At 55.1% G+C, this 19,107-nt stretch overlaps 1 protein-coding gene across 2 annotated transcripts in view; it reads right to left on the bottom strand.

Moving 5' to 3' along the window:
• Positions 1 to 11,060: 11,060 nt before the first annotated feature.
• Dlgap2 (DLG associated protein 2) overlaps positions 11,061 to 19,107 on the bottom strand; it is a 255,830-nt gene continuing 247,783 nt past the window's right edge. For both annotated transcript variants that reach the window (XM_047551363.1, XM_047551362.1), the window contains 2 exons: positions 14,784 to 14,936; positions 11,061 to 13,107 (listed from right to left, as the gene is read on the bottom strand). In XM_047551363.1, coding sequence (XP_047407319.1) covers positions 12,889 to 13,107; positions 14,784 to 14,936 — 372 coding nt within the window. In that variant the 3' untranslated portion in view covers positions 11,061 to 12,888. The remainder of the gene's footprint in view (positions 13,108 to 14,783; positions 14,937 to 19,107) is intronic.

Genomic DNA, 19,107 nt, shown 5'->3' with positions numbered 1-19,107 from the left:
ATTCTCTCACTACCATTCTGTTCTCGTCCATCTGCTCACTGGGCCCTTGAATGGGGTCTCACCCCTTCTTAGCGAAGGTCCCTGGTGGCGTCCACCCGAGGAGTTTCCATGGTCTGTTTCTATGCAGGTGTCTTTCTCTGGGATCTGGGTCATTTCTCCTTCTGTTGTCTTTGCCAGCTAATTTTCACTTGGCTGTTAATCATTACATATGAAACATCTCGGCGATGGCTGAGGGTCGGCTGCACTGCCTGCAGCAAGCCTCATCTCCCTCCTGGCAGGCACCTGCTGGAGCGGAGCTTCTGAATCCAGCTGGGGGAAAGCAGGGAAGGGGCGGTTTTGTTTTGTTTTAAACCTACTATTGAATCAGGTAGTGAATGTGCTGGGTGCTTAGAATCACAAATTAGAGGTCACTCTGATTGCTCAGCTGAACCTGGGCAGAGAAACCTGAGTCCAGACCTGAATGTTCTCCAACTGTGGTAACAGACAAGTCAAGGAGCCATCAGCGTCGCGGGTCAGGGTCCTGGGTAGAGTCGGGCAGACTTGCATTTCATGGACAGAGGTTATGCAGGGGGTGTGGGAGCTACAGCAGGAGCCAGCTCCCTTCAGGCAGGGGCAGGTGTGCTCTGGGCCGGATTTATTTCAGTCCACACCATTCCTTGAGTCGTGCCCCAGTCAAACCAGTCAACAGTAGGAACATTTCTTGCTGACCTCCGACTTTGAGGCCAAGCACTGACTAGGGACAATTGGAAAACAGATGTTATTTACACATTTCCCATTTTTTTTCCAATTTAAATGATATGTCTCCTCCCTTCTTTCTCTGTGTCTTTGTCTGTCTTGAAACATGCAAGTGGGCTCCAAATAGTCAGATTACCTGATGACTGGAAACAAGAACTAACCCTGGGGTTGCAGAGCCCAGAAGCTTCTGTGGACGTTGCCAGTCAGACCCAGACAGCATGGTGCTGCTGGTCTCTGTGGCCCCACACCCACCACTCGGCCCTGCTGGAGGAAGCGCTTGTCCTTGGCACAAGCAGATGTCCTTGGCACCGGGCGCGGGGAGGTTGAGGTTAAAGGATTTCAGTTATTTCCTACTCTGAGCACCATACTGATTTCCCTATCGATCCAGTCCGGAGTTTGCTTTCTGAGTCGAAGCCCATCAGTTCAGAGGAGAATTGCTCGTAACAGGAGATAACAGGTACCTCATATTCAACAGAGCAGCTGTAACTGGTGGCTTGTATCAAACCGCTTACCTCCAGAAAGGCCGTGTTTTTGTCCTGATCCCTGTTTGGTCAACATTCTTGAACAAGATGGAAGTGATACTGGCTTTAGGTGATTGTTACCCTGGGAGCCAGTGCGGAATCGCAGTACTGCACAGCTCTTGCTTCCTGCAAGCAGGAGGTGAGCTCTGCTTCCCCACATGGGCATGGCTCTCTCTTTCAAGGAACTCTGGCCGCAGAGCTGTCAAGGGCGACCATCTTTCAGCCTGAGGCTGAAAATGCCCTCTGCCAGCTGTGATCAGCTATGCTCAGCTTCAGAAGCAAACCTGTTTCTGCAGCCTGGGAGCAGAGATCCGTAAACAGACCTGCAGATGCCAGTTACTTGATTCAAATGAGGAATCCCTGAGCGACTTCTCATGGTTATTCTTGGGAGGCAGCCCAGCCCTTTAGAGTTGAGAATGTGCAGGGAATTAAATGCGAAGAGCCAACCCCCGCCTCACCTCTGGAAGCTTCCAGTAGTCATGCTTCAGATAGAGATGACCCGAGGGTATCTCACAGGGCCATTGCTAGATTGCATTAGGCTAGGTGGATTAGGGATGCAGAAGCCTCCAGAATGCTGGTTTATTGGAATATCCTATGAAATCATGTTCTTCTCTGATACAGTTAAAATAAGCTCTTATGATAGCTAAGCCTTTGCAATGGTTTATTTATTTATTTTTGCGGAATTCCAGGCTAACTCTCCTTAGTGAGCACAGGCAGCCTCTTCAAAGGCTGGATGTGAAGCTCTGAGGAGCTGGAGAGAAGTCTCGAGATTCCCTGGAACTGGGTTCTAGTGCTGATGAGGGGCTGCTGTGTGAGGGGCCCTCTGTTCTCCTGGGTGGGGCGCTCGGGTCTGGCCTGCTGGCCCAGGAACCGCTCTGGCCCTGCTGCATGGCTCTGATCATAGTGGGCCAGCACCAGGCTGCAGCTGTACCAAGCCTGCAGCGAGGCAGGAAGGATGGTGTGCGCCAGGGTGGAGTGGGGTTTGAGCCAGGATGAGGCCACGTGGAGAGGGGCTAAGGAAGTGTCACCAGGACGTGCCTGGCTCCATCAGTCAGGGCACGGCCTATCTCTGGTTTCAGAACAAAGTTCATGGCTGTTGGGGAGGACAGCTCGGATCAACCCTGTTCCTCCCAGTCTCAGGTGCACCAAGAATGCAGTGTCCACTGTGCTTCCCAGGACCACTTCCTGGGTGGCCTTGAGGGCCAGGCCACGTTCCCTCTAGACGAGTGCGGGCCTCCTCACTGTGGAACAGTGGATCCCGAGGCTAGTGTCCCTTGGCTGTGACTTGAGCCCAGCACACGTCCTGTGGGTACTGGCCATATCCCTACCGCTGGCCCTGGGCAAAGGGGGCCATGTGATGTGCTGCTTGGTTCTGTTTCCTGGATGGAGAGTAGTAAGCCCTTTGTCTGCAGCCCCCGTCTCATCAGCATGGAACAGACAGCCACAGCGAACTCAGCGCCTTGTAGATGAGTAAAAGGATGTCTGCAGCCATCCATGGCCAGGCCCTGCCTCAGAGCTGAGCTTCTGCCAGGAACTGGACACAAGGGCAGGGGTCATGATTTTTTTTGTTTTGTTTTGTACTGAGGATCGAACCCAGAGATGCTTGACCACTGAGCTATATCCCAGTCCTTTTTATTTTTTATTTTGAAACAGGTTCTTGCTAAGTTGCCCAGGCTGGCCTTGAAATTGAGATGTTGCTGTCTCAGCCTCCCAAGTTGCTGGGATCACAAGCATGCACCACCATACCTGGTGGGTTCATGACTTAAAAATCAAAAACAAAAACAAAAACAAAGAAACAACTACAGTATTTTGAGCATAGTGCCCAGTACATAAATGTCATTGAAAGAATATTGATTGAAGCAATGCTGGACACACTGAGGATGTGGGTCTGTGTCCATCCAGTCTGTCTTCCAAAGGGTACATGAGAATGTTGTATGAATTCAGCAATACACTCTTGTTGGAGCCAGAGATACAAAGAGCCATTAAATAATCTTACCCTCAGAAGGTTCAAGATTGGATCATAAACCAGTTAGCAAAAGCCATCTGCTCAGGGTGATGTAGTAATTTCCAGGTTCTCACGTGGGAAGGATTAGAAGCAGGTATGGGCTTGGCTTGGGACAGATCCTTCACACCCGCCCCCACCAGGCGCCGCCCGGGGTCGCACAGTGAGGAGGAGCGCGAGCGGTGGCCCACCATGGAGGCATCATTGTGGAGGAGGATTTGCGCGTGTGCGCGGGGTGGTGCCCGGGGCGGTCAGTGGCCCACAGCTGAGGCATTGTCCTGGACAAGGTTTTGCACATTCGCCTGAGTTCTTTGCTTTCCCTGCTGTACAGTCTGCGGTTTGACAGATGCCAGTGTCCCTGTGCCCATCACCGTGGCATCACTGCCCCAAGTCCCCTGTGCTGCACCTGTGCGTCCTCCCTCCCGCTCCCCACTGGGCTTTTCACCAGCTCCTGGTTTTGCCTTTGGCGAGCAGTCAAGTGGTTGGAATCAGGGGAGCGGCTTTTCAGAGCGGTTGCTGGAGCTTGTGGTCTTCCTGGACCCTGCAGCTCTTTCCCTCCTAGCACAGCACGTGCCATGCCGTCATCAGCTTTGCCCACTGAAGGGCGTCTCAGAGCTGACCATTGTGTCGGCTTTGAAGAAAGCCACCACGAACACCTGCGTGCACCTGTCCAGCTCACCCGGGGTGGACTCCAAGAAGCACGACTACTGGATCAAGGGACAACTGGAAGGTTCTGAGCATCAATGGCACTGGCCTGGTCGTGTGAAGGTCAGGGCTGCTCTTTGCTGGTGTTTCCAGGCCTACTGCTGGACGGCCCGCGAATGGCCTGCATCTTCAGATGGAGCGTTGTGGGCACTGCTGCTTCCGTTGGTAAGACCTCCCACACCAACGCCCAGGAGCCGGCAGCCTGCCTGAGGTCTGCCCAGGAGTCCTGTGGGACCAAGGTCCGGCCCCCATCGCCTGTGTGTTGACGACTTCGGTGCGTGCCTAGCCCGCGCCCACGCCCAGCGGCAGTGTGTGAGGCCTGCCCGCTATTTTGGCATTAGCCTTTCCCACACGAGTCCTGGAACTACGTTGCTTTAATCTGTGTTTCCTCCATGGCGCGATGAGGGACGTCTTTTCACGTGCTTACTTTCCACCCACAGAGCTTCTGTGGTGAGGTGTCTCTGCAGGTCTTTGCCATTTTTTTTTTTTTTTAAACTGTGTTGTTTTCTTACTGTTCACGGCTCTTTGCATTTTTTGGATGATAGTCTTCTATCAGGTAAGTGTCTTGTGAGTGTTTATCTTGGTCTGTAGCTTGTCCTTTCATTCTCTGAACAGCCTTCACAGAGAGGGTTTTAACTTTAATGAAATTCAACTTCTCTTCTTCCTTTCATTTCTCTTCCCTGTCTGTGCCTCTCACTGTCCTTTCCTGCCTTGCTGTGGTCACCAGGGCTCCAGGGTGGTGCTGAGTGGGGAGTAAGCCCCGCCTCGCCCTGACCTCGTGGTCTGGTGTGTTGGCCTAGCTTCTGGAGGGAGTCCCTGCTGGCCCCAGGGTGCTGCGTTTCCACAGTGAACGTGTTGGGTTCTGTCGGATGCTTTTCCTGCTCTAGTGATACCCTATGTGATCTGTCTCCTTTGGCCTGTGGATGTGGTGGCACCCTGAATTGGTTTTCGGATGTTGAACCAGCCTGGCACACCTGGGTGAGCCCCAAAGGGTTGTGGGGTGTGATGATTTCTGCACATTGCTGAACTGGATTTGCTGAGAGTCGGTGAGGAGACCTGCGTCCGTGCTCATGAGACGTGGGTTCGTGGTTTCCTTTCCCGCAGTGTCTCTGGCTCTGGCATAAGGGACACGCTGCCTCACTGGTGAGTTAGGGAGTGTTCCTTCTGCTTCTCTTTTTTGAAGGAGACTACAGAGAATCGACAGAATGTCTTCTTTAAATATTTGGTAGAATTCCCCAGTGAACCCATGCATCCTGGTGCTTTCTATTTTGGAAGTTCATCAAGTATTAAACGGATGTCTCTAATAGATCTAGGCCTGTTCAGATACCTGTTTCTCCTCGTGTGAGTTCTGTTGGGTTGTCGTCCAGGGCTTGGTCCCTTTCATGGAAGTTGTTAATCAGAGGCATTGTGTGATCAGTAACATTGGATCACTAGCAAGGTTTTCTTCTTCGTTTCTGATATCGGTCATTTCTCTCTCTCTCATGTGGGGACGGAGCCCAGGGCTTGGTGCAGGCCAGGAGAGCGTCCGACCGCTGGGCCACCCCAGCCCCAGGCTTGCCCTTGGCAGAATCTAAGTGCCACCATGCCGCATGAGGAAGTGGAAGTTCCCACACATCTGTCTTGTGGTTTTCACTCAAAAGGCTCTAGAAACTTCGAGTTGTCCTGTGGTGACTGCAGAGGAGTATCACGTGAGTTTCTGAGCGCTTCTACTGACTTCCAGAAAATACTGTTAAACCATATGTGGATCAAAGGACAAAGTTCCAAATGACGTTCAGCTAAACCAAGCTTCCCTGAAGGACCATGGGTTAAAAAAGAGAAGTTGCAAAGCTGTTCATGTTTGCTGTTTAGAAGGTGCCGGCCTGCATCCTCAGCCTGGCAGCCATGTGTCCTCAGCTCAATTCTTGACTGAAACTGTTGGTGGACGGTGAAGGCAGCCCTGGGCGCTGGACTGAAGGACTGCAGTGGGCTCCTTTTCCTGATGGTCCTCTTGCACTAGAATTCACACGTACAGACCAACTCCTGGTAGGAATGCTCAGCAAACTGAGCAAGTCTCACGGGGGAGATTGGAAGGTGGCCTTGCCCGTGGCTGTCACTATTCTTCTCTTCACCTGCATCTCTGTCATCCCACTCTGAACTTCATCCAGGCCGGAGCCGGGGAGGGGACCAGGCAGGAAGCTCTGTCCCAATGTGCTGATGCCAGGGAGGACGGCCCAGTGAGGCGGCCTTGCTGCAGCCCTGGGGTTGGGAGGGGAGGGAACCACCTGCAGTGACGTCCCTCTGAGAGGGGGCAGGTAGGGATGGCCTTGCGGAAGCAATCTCTGACAGGGCAACTGGCAGTGGGCAGGAAGGGCAGCAGGGCTCCAAGCCGCTGCAGGCAGGGAGCCTGGCCACACAGGGGCAGCCCCAGGTCCACCCGAGGACGTGGCTTGCACCTCGCTGGGCAGCTTGGGCGTCACCCACCTCACTGCAGCCAGTTCCTGCATGGGCGGTGTGACCCTTGGATGTGTCCCTTCCGTTGCAATTCGGCGGAGCATGAGCCACCAGAACTAAGCACCATAGCACCCACTAATTTTGGATCCGTTCTACTGGGTGCCTCGTGTTGGCCCCACATTACGCCTCAGCCTTGGGGGCCACTTCCCAGTGAACAAGGGACCCAGGGCATTCCAACACGGAACACACAGGGAAGAAGGGCGCGGTTGGTTCTCCTTGACAAAGCTCTTTGGTCTGCATAACTTTTCTGAGTTTAAAATAACACAGGAATTCACTCCAATAAAAAGTGAACATTACTTTTCTCAAAAATATTTAATTGCAGAACTATTTACAGGAGACGAACATCAGCAATTCAGAAATCAAATGAAAGAGGCATTATTGAAGCGGGGTTTTGGAGCAAATGGTGCACGTGTTTTTCTTATAATTGGCTGTGAGTGGAAAAAAGTTATGGGGAAAAGAAACTAAAAAAAAAAAAAAAAAAAAGTCCTTAGAAGCCTTAAAACAATGATCAACACTCTGATAAGGAAGACGGTGTTGTGGAGAGGACTGAGTTCCAGCTCATTCAGGTGGGCGTCCTGCATGCGCTACAGAGGATTTACCAAAGAACCGTCCAACAAGAGGAAGAGTCCCATGAAAGAGTACCCAGAGGTGTGGCCGTACACACGTGGGGCTTGGCACCCACTCGTGTTTGGTGATCTCATATGTACATTTATTTACATACACACGTGCACACACACATATATTTATATGCTTTTGTTTTAAGCTCTGACTAAATTGCTAGTTCCCTGCTCTAGCATTCCTGGACTTCCACGGGAGGAGACTGACTCAGTCCTCAGTCCACACCTGGGCATTCTAGCCTGCGGTGTGAGGGTGGGTGGTTGGCCGACATGAAGGCCTGTAACAGACAACAGCGGCTTCCCGACGCAGAAAGAAGAGAACCAAGTAGCCCAGGTCTTATTACCTGTTGGGGGAACCTTTTGAATTCCAGCTGGAAAGAGGCGGGAGGGAGACGTTCATGCTGAGCCTTTGGAAAGTGACCTGACCACCTCGTCAAGGTGACGGGCCTGGCCGTGGTGGTGAGTCGGGGTGGATCAGAGTGCACAGCCAGCTCAGAGCTCCCTTCACCATTCCCACAGATGTGAGCCGCACGCGCCCCCTGGAGGCCAGGCTGCTGGAGGCCAGGCTGCTGGCGAGAGATCAGTCCGCACAGAAGCCTGGCACACCGTTCCCGTGCCCGCCCGCCCTGGCATGAGCAGGAAGGCTTGGCTGCCAGGTCTTCAGAGTTGGAAGAAGCACCAATGATGAAGAGCCACCTGGGGTCTGAGGAGGCGGGAGGTGGGCCTTTGCTACCTTGGCTCGTGTATACACAAAATTTGCTAAAAAGGAATTTTATAATAGGTAACCAACATTTCCTCTCAACAAAGTCATCAGCTGAGTTTAGATTGAAACTTGAAATAATTTCTTTTAGTGCTTAAAAGGCTCAGGCCTCTTTCCAAGTGGCAGGGAGGGAAAAAGTCTGTTTCTCATGGCATCCCACGGTCACGCCCACGGCCACGCCCACGGCCACGCCCACGGCGACGGGCCGCGCCACACCTCCAGGCGTGCAGGAGAGCAGGTGGAGAAGCTGGAATCCAGAGTCCACAGCGCATTGCCTGCGTCTGGAGAGCCCCCCTCTCTCTGCTTCCAGGGCAGGTGGGTTTCTTCACTGTGAAGCGTGGGCTGACACCACACATTCCATCTAGAGGCAGCTGAGCTGCGTGAGGGTGGAACATCGCCTCCGTCCGGTTGGGCTCGGTTCTGTTCTAGAAATGCAAGTCAAAGGCGGCAGGAGGGCAGAATGGCCCTCAGGTCCCGCCTCCGCCTGCAGACCTCCGTGCCTCTTCCCACCTCATGCCCACAGGCATGTCCCTGCGCTCCCTCCCACGGCCTGTCTCCTGGTTGTGCCCTCCTTGACTCGAGCAGCCCCCCACGCAGAGCTGCGGACACATCAGGGGTGAGGGCACGCCAGCCCTGAGAATGCCCTACCCGTCTGCCTGTTTCCCGGAGCTCGGGGACTTGGGGTGCACACTGTCTGCAGAGGTAGACACGGAGGCCCCACCTGACCACAGGCACTGGCGGGGGCCTGAATGAAAGCAGGCAGCTTGACCCACTGCCCAGCGGCTCCTGGTGGCGCCTCACACATTCCCAACACGTTCTGTGGCTGCACTGTGCTGGGGGCATCTGCCCAAAGCATCAGAGCTGCCTCTCTGGGACTCCTCTTCTGCTGCCCACCACCGACTGCAGCTCTGCCTGGAGGACAGCAGGTGGGCCCCTGCGGGGCACGGGGTCTGCTTGGAGCCTCTCGATTGAGATGGAGGGTGTGAGATGCGGCAGAAGCCATTGCTGCACTGGCCTGGCTGAAGACACTTGCTGCCCAGACACTGGCCACCTCCCGGCCTCCTGGGGTATGTCATGTTATCTTCAAGGCTGGGAATCTGTGTTTGACCCAAACCTACAATAAGAGGTCAATAAAAACGCAGATAAAAACAGGGGAACCCTTGGACATTCCAAGGAAGTAGAGTTTGAAAACTATAAAAAGTATAAAACAATCCCAGTAAGGTTTTTCATCTTAAACGACCTTATTAGTATGTTAAATTTGCAATTAAGAAGAAAATACCAAGGCCAAGGTTTGAAAGAGGGTGGCTGGGAAGTGAACACACGTGGAGGAGCTGACGTGGCCGTGGCCCTGGGAGAGGGCGTCTCTGCTCTGGGGGCTGCTCATGCCGGGGTCAGGTGCCTCCCACACCCACGCTGTTCCTGCCTCTCCCTCCAAGATGGAGGGACCAGGGTCGTCTCTGTCCTGTAGCTGACTGAGGTCAGCCTGAACCTGGCAGATGTGCACGAGGCAACTTCTATCCCTCTGGACATCCTGGGGCACTGTCAGAACTCCCTCGGGCCTGTGCGCCCTTCCCCAAAGAAAGCAACCACACCAGCCCCAGGTCTCCCGGAGATGGCTCCTGGCTTCTGACCCTTCAGGAACGAGAGGACAGCCAGAATCTGAGGGTGCCACTGCCCGCAGCAGAGACCCGCTGGCTCCCGAGCAGGTGTGTCTCCTGCGCCCACTCACCACCAAAACTGGACCCCAACCAGACAGCCGTCCTGGAGAGAGCGCTCGGGTCGCTGTAGGTGGTGAGGGGCCTCTGCAGCACCGGGCTTCCCAGGGGCCTTGCCTCCTGGGCTGAGCAGAGCGCCCCTTCGAACTCAGGTGCGGCCAATGGTGTCGCTTAACATGGTGCCGAGAGGGCCAAGACCAAGATGGCAAACGGGAGCCCAGACCCTCCCAGACCCTGGATGGAGAGCCCAACCCAGCCTGTGTGTGCTGCAAGGTGTCCCACCCCAGACTTGGCCAGCTCACAAGGGTTGGCAAGCAGAGATTCCTCTACTGTGAAGGTCACTGATCTTGTTTTGATTTTTTTAGTTTTAAAAAGACCAGAATGTAACCTGAATGTAATTTGCATTTTTTCTAATAGCATGCCTTCCATTAGTGTGTGATGTGAGATCTTCAGGACTGGTGTGGAGTTGGGGGCATGGACAACATTGCACCCAGGGGCTTTCCGCATGTTCTTGGGATGTCGATCTAAGTTGGCAGAGGAAGACATGGCGGCCACACCAGGAACTCGCGGGCACTCGCCCTCTGCCAGGTCCTGTTCCATGGGCTGAATCTTGCCTCTGGGAGTTTCTGGGAGCCCACTGAGGCTCGGCACAGGTCGCCAGCCTTGGTGCCAGATGGCTCCTCCCCAGCCGCCCAGCAGCTGCTGCCCTCCAGGAGCATGGGCATCAGGGCGCATCCTGAAACGTGCCTTGGGTGGTCCTCAGCAGCAGCCTCCATCCACCCTCAGTCTTCTGCTAAAACCGTGTCCCAAACACAGTAGGAAGAGGACACAGGATGCCTATGTGGTGTGCCTCCCGCCCGGGGTGGGGGCACCAGAGTCTCATTTCTTCACACAAACATGGCTTCTCCTCTGGGCCCACGATGGAATGTCACCTGCAGGAGGTCCTGCACTTGCCAGGGGCCGTGAGCAGGTGACCCTCTGTTAGGCCTAGCAGCAGGTGTGTCCACTGTGGCCTCATCTTTGGAACTAGTGAACTGCACAGGGGCACGTTCTCCACCTCGAGTCTGTGACCACTATGGCAGCCTGATGGGCCCCCCAGGGGTGTTGGGCCAAGGCTTCTGGGGGTCGTCAAGTAGCAGAGCATACCAGAAACATAAAGTCAACCCAAGTCCGGGCACACTTCACTCGGGCAGGGGCCGTGGCATCTGGGATCTGAGACAGACAGCCGTCACCCCATGCTGCGACAACCTTCTGTGTGTTTCGAGCAGGTCAAGGAAATGAGATGAAGCCCAGTGGTCTCAGGAGAGGCGGGGCGGTGGGGGCTGCGGGAGGCACTCGGTCTCCTTCGGCTGCAGTATGCACCCATCCTGCTTGTCTGCGGTCACTTCTAAATGGTGCTTTCTCTTGGCAGCACGTTGTTGTATACGTCTAAAAGGTCAATACTTACAAATACACTTGCTTTTAACAGAGCGAGTGAGCATAGGAAGAAGCATCATTATTGTACACTGTTCAGGATTTAGGTATTTATTTAGGTAGAAAACGCTTTCAACACTGGGGAAACAGGATTCAGTTATAGAAGAATATTTCAGGGAATTTTTTTTTGCATTTTTCAAGGATATACATTCGTACTGATTTTTGCTTCCAAATATATTTTAAGGCTGTTTGGTAAAATATATACCAGATCTGAGGCTCACCTTACAGGATTTTGTTCTTACAGGGAATTCTTAACTACTCAGCTTTAAAAAAGCAAAACTCTGCAGCTCAACATGCTTTAATATCAGCTGCGCCCAGGGAACCCCATGCGTAGTGGAATGTAGACTACCAGGGAGAGGAAGGGGCGGTCTTCCCGAAGCCCCGCCTGTGCGGCCGCCTCACCAGCCCACCCCAGGCCGGGCTCTAAAGTGCGAATCCGGAGAGAACAAAGTGCTAGGGGCCTCCAGGGCGCTCCTCTATGGCTGGCATGAGCAGGAGACTGGCGCTGGGGTGGAGACGTCTTAGGTTGCAATCCTGCCTGCACCCAGAGTGCGCCAGCTCTGAGGCTGGGATCCAGCGGGGACTCGAATGGGCTCTCCTCTGATGGCCTCTGAGTGGATACAGCAGGCCAGCTGGGGCAGCGGTCACCGCTGTGTCTGCGTTTAGCTGCACACGGAGGCCCCTGACCAGAGTCGCTGCTACTCTCCTCTGGCACCCATCAGAGTCCTGCAAGCTAATAACCCTTCTCTTAAATCCCATGACTGGACATCACCACACGTGACCCTTCCCCCTTCATGACTAACACAGGCAAGAAGTTCATTCTTCCGCAATACTGCATAGGACGAGAGAATCCTGGAAAAGTACAAGTGTAAACTACATTTCTTCTTTACCAGTTAAACTGCGATATACTCACCACCCACATTCGTATTCCTATACTTCTCATAAATCACAACTGTCATTTAAACAAGCAAACTTGGTTTTTGTTTTAAGGACACCCTGGAAAAGCCAACTGATAGAGCAATTTGAGAATGCATCCACAGAGATTAAAAAAAAAATCACATGTAGCGTAAGTGGTGACCTAAAGAAAGTGCTCGGTGTCATGTTTTGTGATACAAAGGAATAAAGAATGCCACGTCGCTTCTTCTCTCACTCCCCACCTTCTTGAGCTCCGCCCTGCCGTGCCTGGCAGCCTCGGGAAGGGATGTTGGTTTATTTTTGAACGTGTAGATGCTGTGCCAGGTGTTCCTCGAGGTCAGACTTGGAATCTCCTGGGCTTTGGAGGACACAGGGCGGGGAGCTCCGAGGTTGGAGAGACCTCTTCTCATCACCATGGACTCTGCACGGGGAACCTACGCTTCTGCCCGTGGTAGCGGGGACAGGCGGCAGTGAGGGCGATGGTCAGCGGGGCTCGGGAAAGCGACTTGAGGTCGGCGGCGAGGGAAGTGGATCTGTCTCTCCTGCGCGTGGCGCTGTAGCACCTTCCGCTGGGTGTCTAGAGCCTCTCGTGAGTGGTGAGATACCCATTTGTAGTTATTTGTTGTTCTTACCAAGTTATCTCACAATTATAAAAATATAAGTAACAAAGTGTAAGCTGGGTTCCATCTCCAGAGGCGTGTCCTCTGAGACCAGAGGGAGTCAGACCTCGCCAGGCCGGTGCATCGGAGCTGGCCGCAGCCAGCCCGTCAGGTGCAGAGGTCGCCCTTGCCAGAGCTCAGCAAACTGAAGACATGGGGAGCGTTCCACTGTGTCTGTGGTGCAAAATCACAACGGCAGGGGCATATTCAGGGGCAGAAATGAGACGAAAACTACCCGGTCGGCAATAACCTGTACAAGCATCATGTCAGACGGCAGCTGAGCGCAGCCGCCGTCCTCAGAGCCGGGTCTGGGCCTCGGGGATGTAGATCTCGATGCTGTCGGCGCGCTCGGTGGTGGAGTTCTGTCGGAAGGAGGCCGCCCTCTTGGCAGCCAGGAGCCGCCTTCGGGCTTCTTGGCGTTGTCTGTCGGGCAGGTCCAAGGACTTTTCTCTCGTGATGGGGAATTTCCCTTTGGTGGGCTTCTTTGGTATTGGAGGGGGGACCTTTCTTTCCTCCTGAAAAGCAACAGAAGTCAAAGCCGAGGTCAGACTTTGGGTCTGGGCCTAGGTCACCAACCTTCTAGGGCTGATTCGAGTTTGCCCTGCTTCTGCCGCCCAGGTCTCCCTCCAAGGAGGGGTGTGTGACAAGAGAGCCCCGTCCTTGCTCTTCCTGGCACGTGCCCCAACACAGGGAGCACTGTGTCTTGCTCCCTCTGGCCATGTGGGCTTGGACACGGCAACGGGCTGAGGCCCGTGGAGCCTGACGCTGGGGGTGCGGGCGGGGGAGCTGCTTTGCTGTCTGACTTCGCTCCTGGGGTGTGCTTCACAAAGGTGGAGGCCAGAGGAGCGACTCCGGCCTTTCTGGCATGACACTTAAGGTAACTCATCAAGACCTTTCCCTCTTCTCTGGGCAGCCTCCAAATGGCCCTATAAGAGGCACATTCCTTGTGAGAACCCCCTTTCAAGGCTGGCTGTGGCGAGGAGGTGATCAGGAGGCCTTGTGGGGCCCACAGTTTCACTGCAAGACTTCGAAGGGGCAGGGCCTCTCTGTAGGGTGGCCCTGCGGCTCATGTTCTGCCCGGGGGTTGCTGTGTCCTCAGCAAGAGTTGGTTCTTACTTGGGAATTGCTCTCTGAATAGCCTGGAAGATACGCTCATGGTAGCTCTCAATCACGGAGGAGCAGAGAGAAGGAAGAAGCACTGTGGTGCCAATTGGGTGCGTGTGAGCGAGTTCTGTTTGCTCTCCCCAGAACAACCTCCCGCCTGGCTCAGCACTGAGCCAAGGCTCACCAGACTCACTGATGTACCACTGAGGCGTCTGTGCCCTGTGCCAGCCCACACCCCTCTGTAATCTGGCAAGAGAGCATTGGTGTGGACCTCGGTGGCACATGTGAGCATCTGGCCTGGACCCCCTAGCAGGCCACTGGCACCTCTGGGGAGCTATAGATGGCAGCGAGGACACATGTGGCCTGTGCTTTAATCTCAGCTCACTGACCTCGCCTGTGTGTTAAACTCCCCTCCCAGAAGCATGCTGCACTGACTGTGTGGCTTGGTTTTAATTTACAACGTCTGTCTAGAAACAGCAGACATGACCCCTTCCTGCAATGCTGGGGCGTCTGTGTGTGTCACCAACTGGTCATCTCCTGGCTCTGCGGGGGCTGCTCCCTCCTGAAGAAGTAGGATCCCGGTCTGAGTATCTTGAGTGCACACCGCCAGCCCATCTTAGGCGGACACAGCCACCGAGACAGCATCCTCCGTCTGTCCAGTGAGGCCCAAGATGCTGCCTTGCCTCTGGCTAGAGAGCCAGTCAAAGGCCTCACTGCAGAGGAGCCCACACAGCTGGCCTGCACCTTCCCTGTGGGGAGTGTCACAGTACCACCGTCTAAGCAAAGGTGGGGAGGATTAATCCCCGGAAGAGGTGAGACTGCAGACAGGCATGGGATCTGGCCGGGGCTCAGGGGCCGTCCATGTGAAGACACGCAGGGAGGAGCACCTGTGCCTCACGTGCCTGCGACTCCAGTCTCACCTGTGCACACGTGTACACAGGGACCTGCAGGGCTGACTGCACCCTGAGCTGCCGCCCGAGACCTGTCTCCACGTGGTGCTGGGAGCACACGGCTTCTGCACTTGGATCGGATGCCAGGAGGCCACCCTAAAGGCCTGCAGGGACAGCGCTCCACACAACACACGTACCTTTCTCTCGGGCGACTCCACAGCCTTCCAGTCATTGAGCTTCAGCTGCTGCAGCTCATCGAACTTCATGCTGACGTCCTCAATGGACAGCTGCAGCATGTCCCAGTAGCCGGCCAGGTCCTGGGAGGTGGGCCTTGGCATGGCACTGGGGTCCTGTGGACACACGGCGGCTTAGAGCCAGGGATGCATGGGCTGCTCCTTCCCTGTGCCATCCGGGGCCTCGACTGGGGGAGGCCCCGCCTCCCCTGTGCCATCGAGGTCTCATCTGAGTGGTGCAGGTATTGGGGAGGGTCGCTGTGTGTGCTGGAAGTTCTTTTAACACCTGTGTAGGATGGAGATTCAGACACAGGTAGCTCATCCCTTCCCTGCTCCACATGGAAAATGCTAGGGCGGAGGCAGAGACGAAAGCTTTTGAATCCTCAGCAGGGCCCTGTGTTTTGGTCACCCGTGAATTATTCAGAAGGCACGGGCCAGTTCATCTGCCATGGAAGTGGTGGAAATGGTGGGTGGGAGGAGGGTGGCTGGAGCCAGCCCTGCTTGTGTTTGTTCTAAGGATCTTAGCTCAGACTAGGAGGGTCGAGGACATCTTACAAATGAAATGTGTGTTTAGTCCATTCCTATGTGGAGGGAGCACAGGTGAGTAAGCCTCTTGGAGGGGCAGAGGTCTCACTGACAAGTTCTCTCACCTGGAAGGCCCAGGTGATGCCCCCAGTTAGGCCTGGGCCCTGCATGGGCTGTGTCCCTCTGCCCAATACCCCACAGTTCCTGCCCTAGAAGCAGAGGGACTGTTCTGCATGGGCTCACCTGGTTTGGTGGGAGGCCAGCTCAGACTGGTGCCTTAACAACCAGATAGCCACCTGAACTTGCTTAAAGGGTGCAGTTTTCAGCTTGCTCTCAGCAGTTGGCATGAGCACATACCCAGTGTGCAGTTCCTCTGAACTGACTTGACGTCATGTCAAACGATCGTTTCAGGCTGCATCCCACCTGTCATGCACAAGCCGATGGTAGCCGGGCTACCAGCACAGGGCAGAGGATCAGAAGGTCTGTCCCTAGTCCGGAGATTTTCCCACCCAAGCAAGATCCAGAGCTGCTTTCTGCTGTGAGAGCGTTCTTCCTTTGACCACTAGAGGGCAACCGCTGACCATGCAGACGGGCTGATGTGAGCACAGGGCCTGCCGCTCAAGACACCTGCTTTCCTCTTGTTCTCTCAGGGGCCTGGCAGCGGTGTCTGAGTCAGTTGTGCAGCCTTACTGGAAGTGTGCCTGCTCTGTGGGGGCCCATCCTAAGGTCTGGGAGGTCCGGGTGTTCTCTGGGGTCAGCTACCTGCCCAAAGCTGCCTGCCACTAGCGCTGCTCCGTAAACCGCAGGCCACTGGCTCTGATGGCACCTGCTTCTGTTCCCAGTAGGTCTCTCCTGCCAGACCTCAAAAGGACTCAGAGCTCTTTTGTACTAATCCTGGACAGAAGCCAAAAGAAAGGAAGTACTCAAACCCAATATTTATAAGCTGGAAGGGCAGCAAAGACATTAGGGTGGATGGTTTCAGGGCTGACTTCAGCTGCTCTGGGAGAGAGGAGCATGCACTTGACAGGCCGAGGGTGGACATGTGCCCCTGGGGGCCCCTGGGGCCTCCCCAACTCTGTGCAGCATTCAAAGTTCCTTGGTGGCTCAGCCAATGCCTTTAAAAATAGCAGAGGATGGGTTGGGGGCCAGAGGACACACCTGGCAGTCAGCATTTACCCAGTGGCCTGCATCTTTGAGGACTCTAAACTGTCCATTCTGCTTTTTAAATGTCCATTAAACTTATGCCACAGGTGACATGGTGGGAACCCAAAATCTTCTGATGGACTTTCATGGGCTACTTGGAGACCATCAGAGAAAACACAATTGCTGACCCTGTTTAAAGATGGGCTGGGCAGCTTGGAGGGGCCTCTGCCTCTGATGGTGAGAACATCCTACTTAGGGTCTCCAGGCAAACAGCAAACACAATCACGTGATCAGAACACCTGTGGCCGAGCCAGGCCAAGTCAGCCTCCCACTGACAACATCCAGGTGGAGAACATCAGTGCACAGGTGTGAAGCTGCCTAGAGTCACGGATACCATGTGCTGGTGCCATGCAAGCATGAGAGCGCTTGGTTCAGTCGGAGAAGTCTGTACGTGTGAATAGGAAGAAGCTGTGGACATGTTACTACCTGTGGATAAGTACGCACGTGTGCACTGACAGCTCAGCACACTGACAGCTCTGGGGCAGTGCGCAGACTGTGTGTGTGTGTGTGTGTAGCAGACGTCCATCTGCGTGTGTGTACCACGTCCACATACGTGTGGCTTTTTTTCCTCTGGCTGCCAGGGAGACCCAGGCTTGGAGCCAGCTGCAGGCACACATCTCCTTCACACAGAACCCTCCTGTCCCCGGGCACCTGCTCCTTATTGAGGCCTGGGTCACAGTGGAATTCACCTTTCGGCTCCTGGGAGACACTGCCATGGCAGAGGCCCAGCCTCACACCATGTTCCCAAGATTCCAGCCTCCTGCTCAATGCCCCTCAAGCTGTGGCACTGCCGCATGCTGAAACCAGGGACTGGTGAGTCGCTAGGGCTCAGTGTGTGTGTCTCCAAAATAGGCAATGAGTCCCCAGGAAGGGGTGGGTGCCCAGGAGGGGGTGTGAGTCCCCAGGTAAGGGGTGTGAGTCCACAGGAAGGGGTGTGAGTCCCCGGGATGATGTGTGAGTTCACAGGAAGGGGTGTGAGTCCTAGGAAGGGGTGTGAGTCCACAGGAAGGGGTGTGAGTCCACAGGAAGGGGTGTGAGTCCACAGGAAGGGGTGTGAGTCCACAGGAAGGGGTGTGAGTCCTAGGAAGGGGTGTGAGTCCACAGGAAGGGGTGTGAGTCCCCAGGAAGGGGTGGGTGCCCAGGAGGGGGTGTGAGTCCCCAGGTAAGGGGTGTGAGTCCACAGGGAAGGGGTGTGAGTCCTAGGAAGGGGTGTGAGTTCACAGGAAGGGGTGTGAGTCCACAGGAAGGGGTGTGAGTCCTAGGAAGGGGTGTGAGTCCTAGGAAGGGGTGTGAGTCCACAGGAAGGGGTGTGAGTCCACAGGAAGGGGTGTGAGTCCACAGGAAGGGGTGTGAGTCCTAGGAAGGGGTGTGAGTCCACAGGAAGGGGTGTGAGTCCACAGGGAAGGGGTGTGAGTCCACAGGAAGGGGTGTGAGTCCTAGGAAGGGGTGTGAGTCCACAGGAAGGGGTGTGAGTCCACAGGAAGGGGTGTGAGTCCACAGGGAAGGGGTGTGAGTCCACAGGAAGGGGTGTGAGTCCACAGGAAGGGGTGTGAGTCCACAGGAAGGGATGTGAGTCCACAGGGAAGGGGTGTGAGTCCACAGGAAGGGATGTGAGTCCACAGGGAAGGGGTGTGAGTCCACAGGAAGGCGTGTGAGTCCACAGGAAGGGGTGTGAGTCCACAGGAAGGGGTGTGAGTCCACAGGGAAGGGGTGTGAGTCCACAGGGAAGGGGTGTGAGTCCACAGGAAGGGGTGTGAGTCCACAGGGAAGGGGTGTGAGTCCACAGGGAAGGGGTGTGAGTCCACAGGGAAGGGGTGTGAGTCCACAGGAAAGGGTGTGAGTCCACAGGAAGGGGTGTGAGTCCACAGGGAAGGGGTGTGAGTCCTAGGAAGGGGTGTGAGTCCACAGGGAAGGGGTGTGAGTCCACAGGAAGGAGTGTGAGTCCACAGGAAGGAGTGTGAGTCCACAGGAAGGGCTGTGAGTCCACAGGGAAGGGGTGTGAGTCCACAGGGAAGGGGTGTGAGTACCCTGGAAGGGTTGTGAGTCCACAGGAAGGGGTGTGAGTCCACAGGAAGGGATGTGAGTCCACAGGGAAGGGGTGTGAGTCCACAGGAAGGGGTGTGAGTCCACAGGGAAGGGGTGTGAGTCCACAGGGAAGGGGTGTGAGTCCACAGGAAGGGGTGTGAGTCCTAGGAAGGGGTGTGAGTCCACAGGGAAGGGGTGTGAGTCCTAGGAAGGGGTGTGAGTCCACAGGAAGGGATGTGAGTCCACAGGGAAGGGGTGTGAGTCCACAGGAAGGGGTGTGAGTCCACAGGAAGGGATGTGAGTCCACAGGGAAGGGGTGTGAGTCCACAGGAAGGGATGTGAGTCCACAGGGAAGGGGTGTGAGTCCACAGGAAGGGGTGTGAGTCCTAGGAAGGGGTGTGAGTCCACAGGAAGGGGTGTGAGTCCACAGGAAGGGGTGTGAGTCCTAGGAAGGGTTGTGAGTCCACAGGAAGGGGTGTGAGTCCTAGGAAGGGGTGTGAGTCCACAGGAAGGGGTGTGAGTCCACAGGGAAGGG

Source organism: Sciurus carolinensis, chromosome 4, assembly GCF_902686445.1.
Source record: "Sciurus carolinensis chromosome 4, mSciCar1.2, whole genome shotgun sequence".
In the NCBI taxonomy this organism is placed as follows: domain Eukaryota; kingdom Metazoa; phylum Chordata; class Mammalia; order Rodentia; family Sciuridae; genus Sciurus; species Sciurus carolinensis.
The sequence above is the reverse complement of the archived record's forward strand: the minus strand, read 5'-3'. Positions and strand labels throughout refer to the sequence as shown.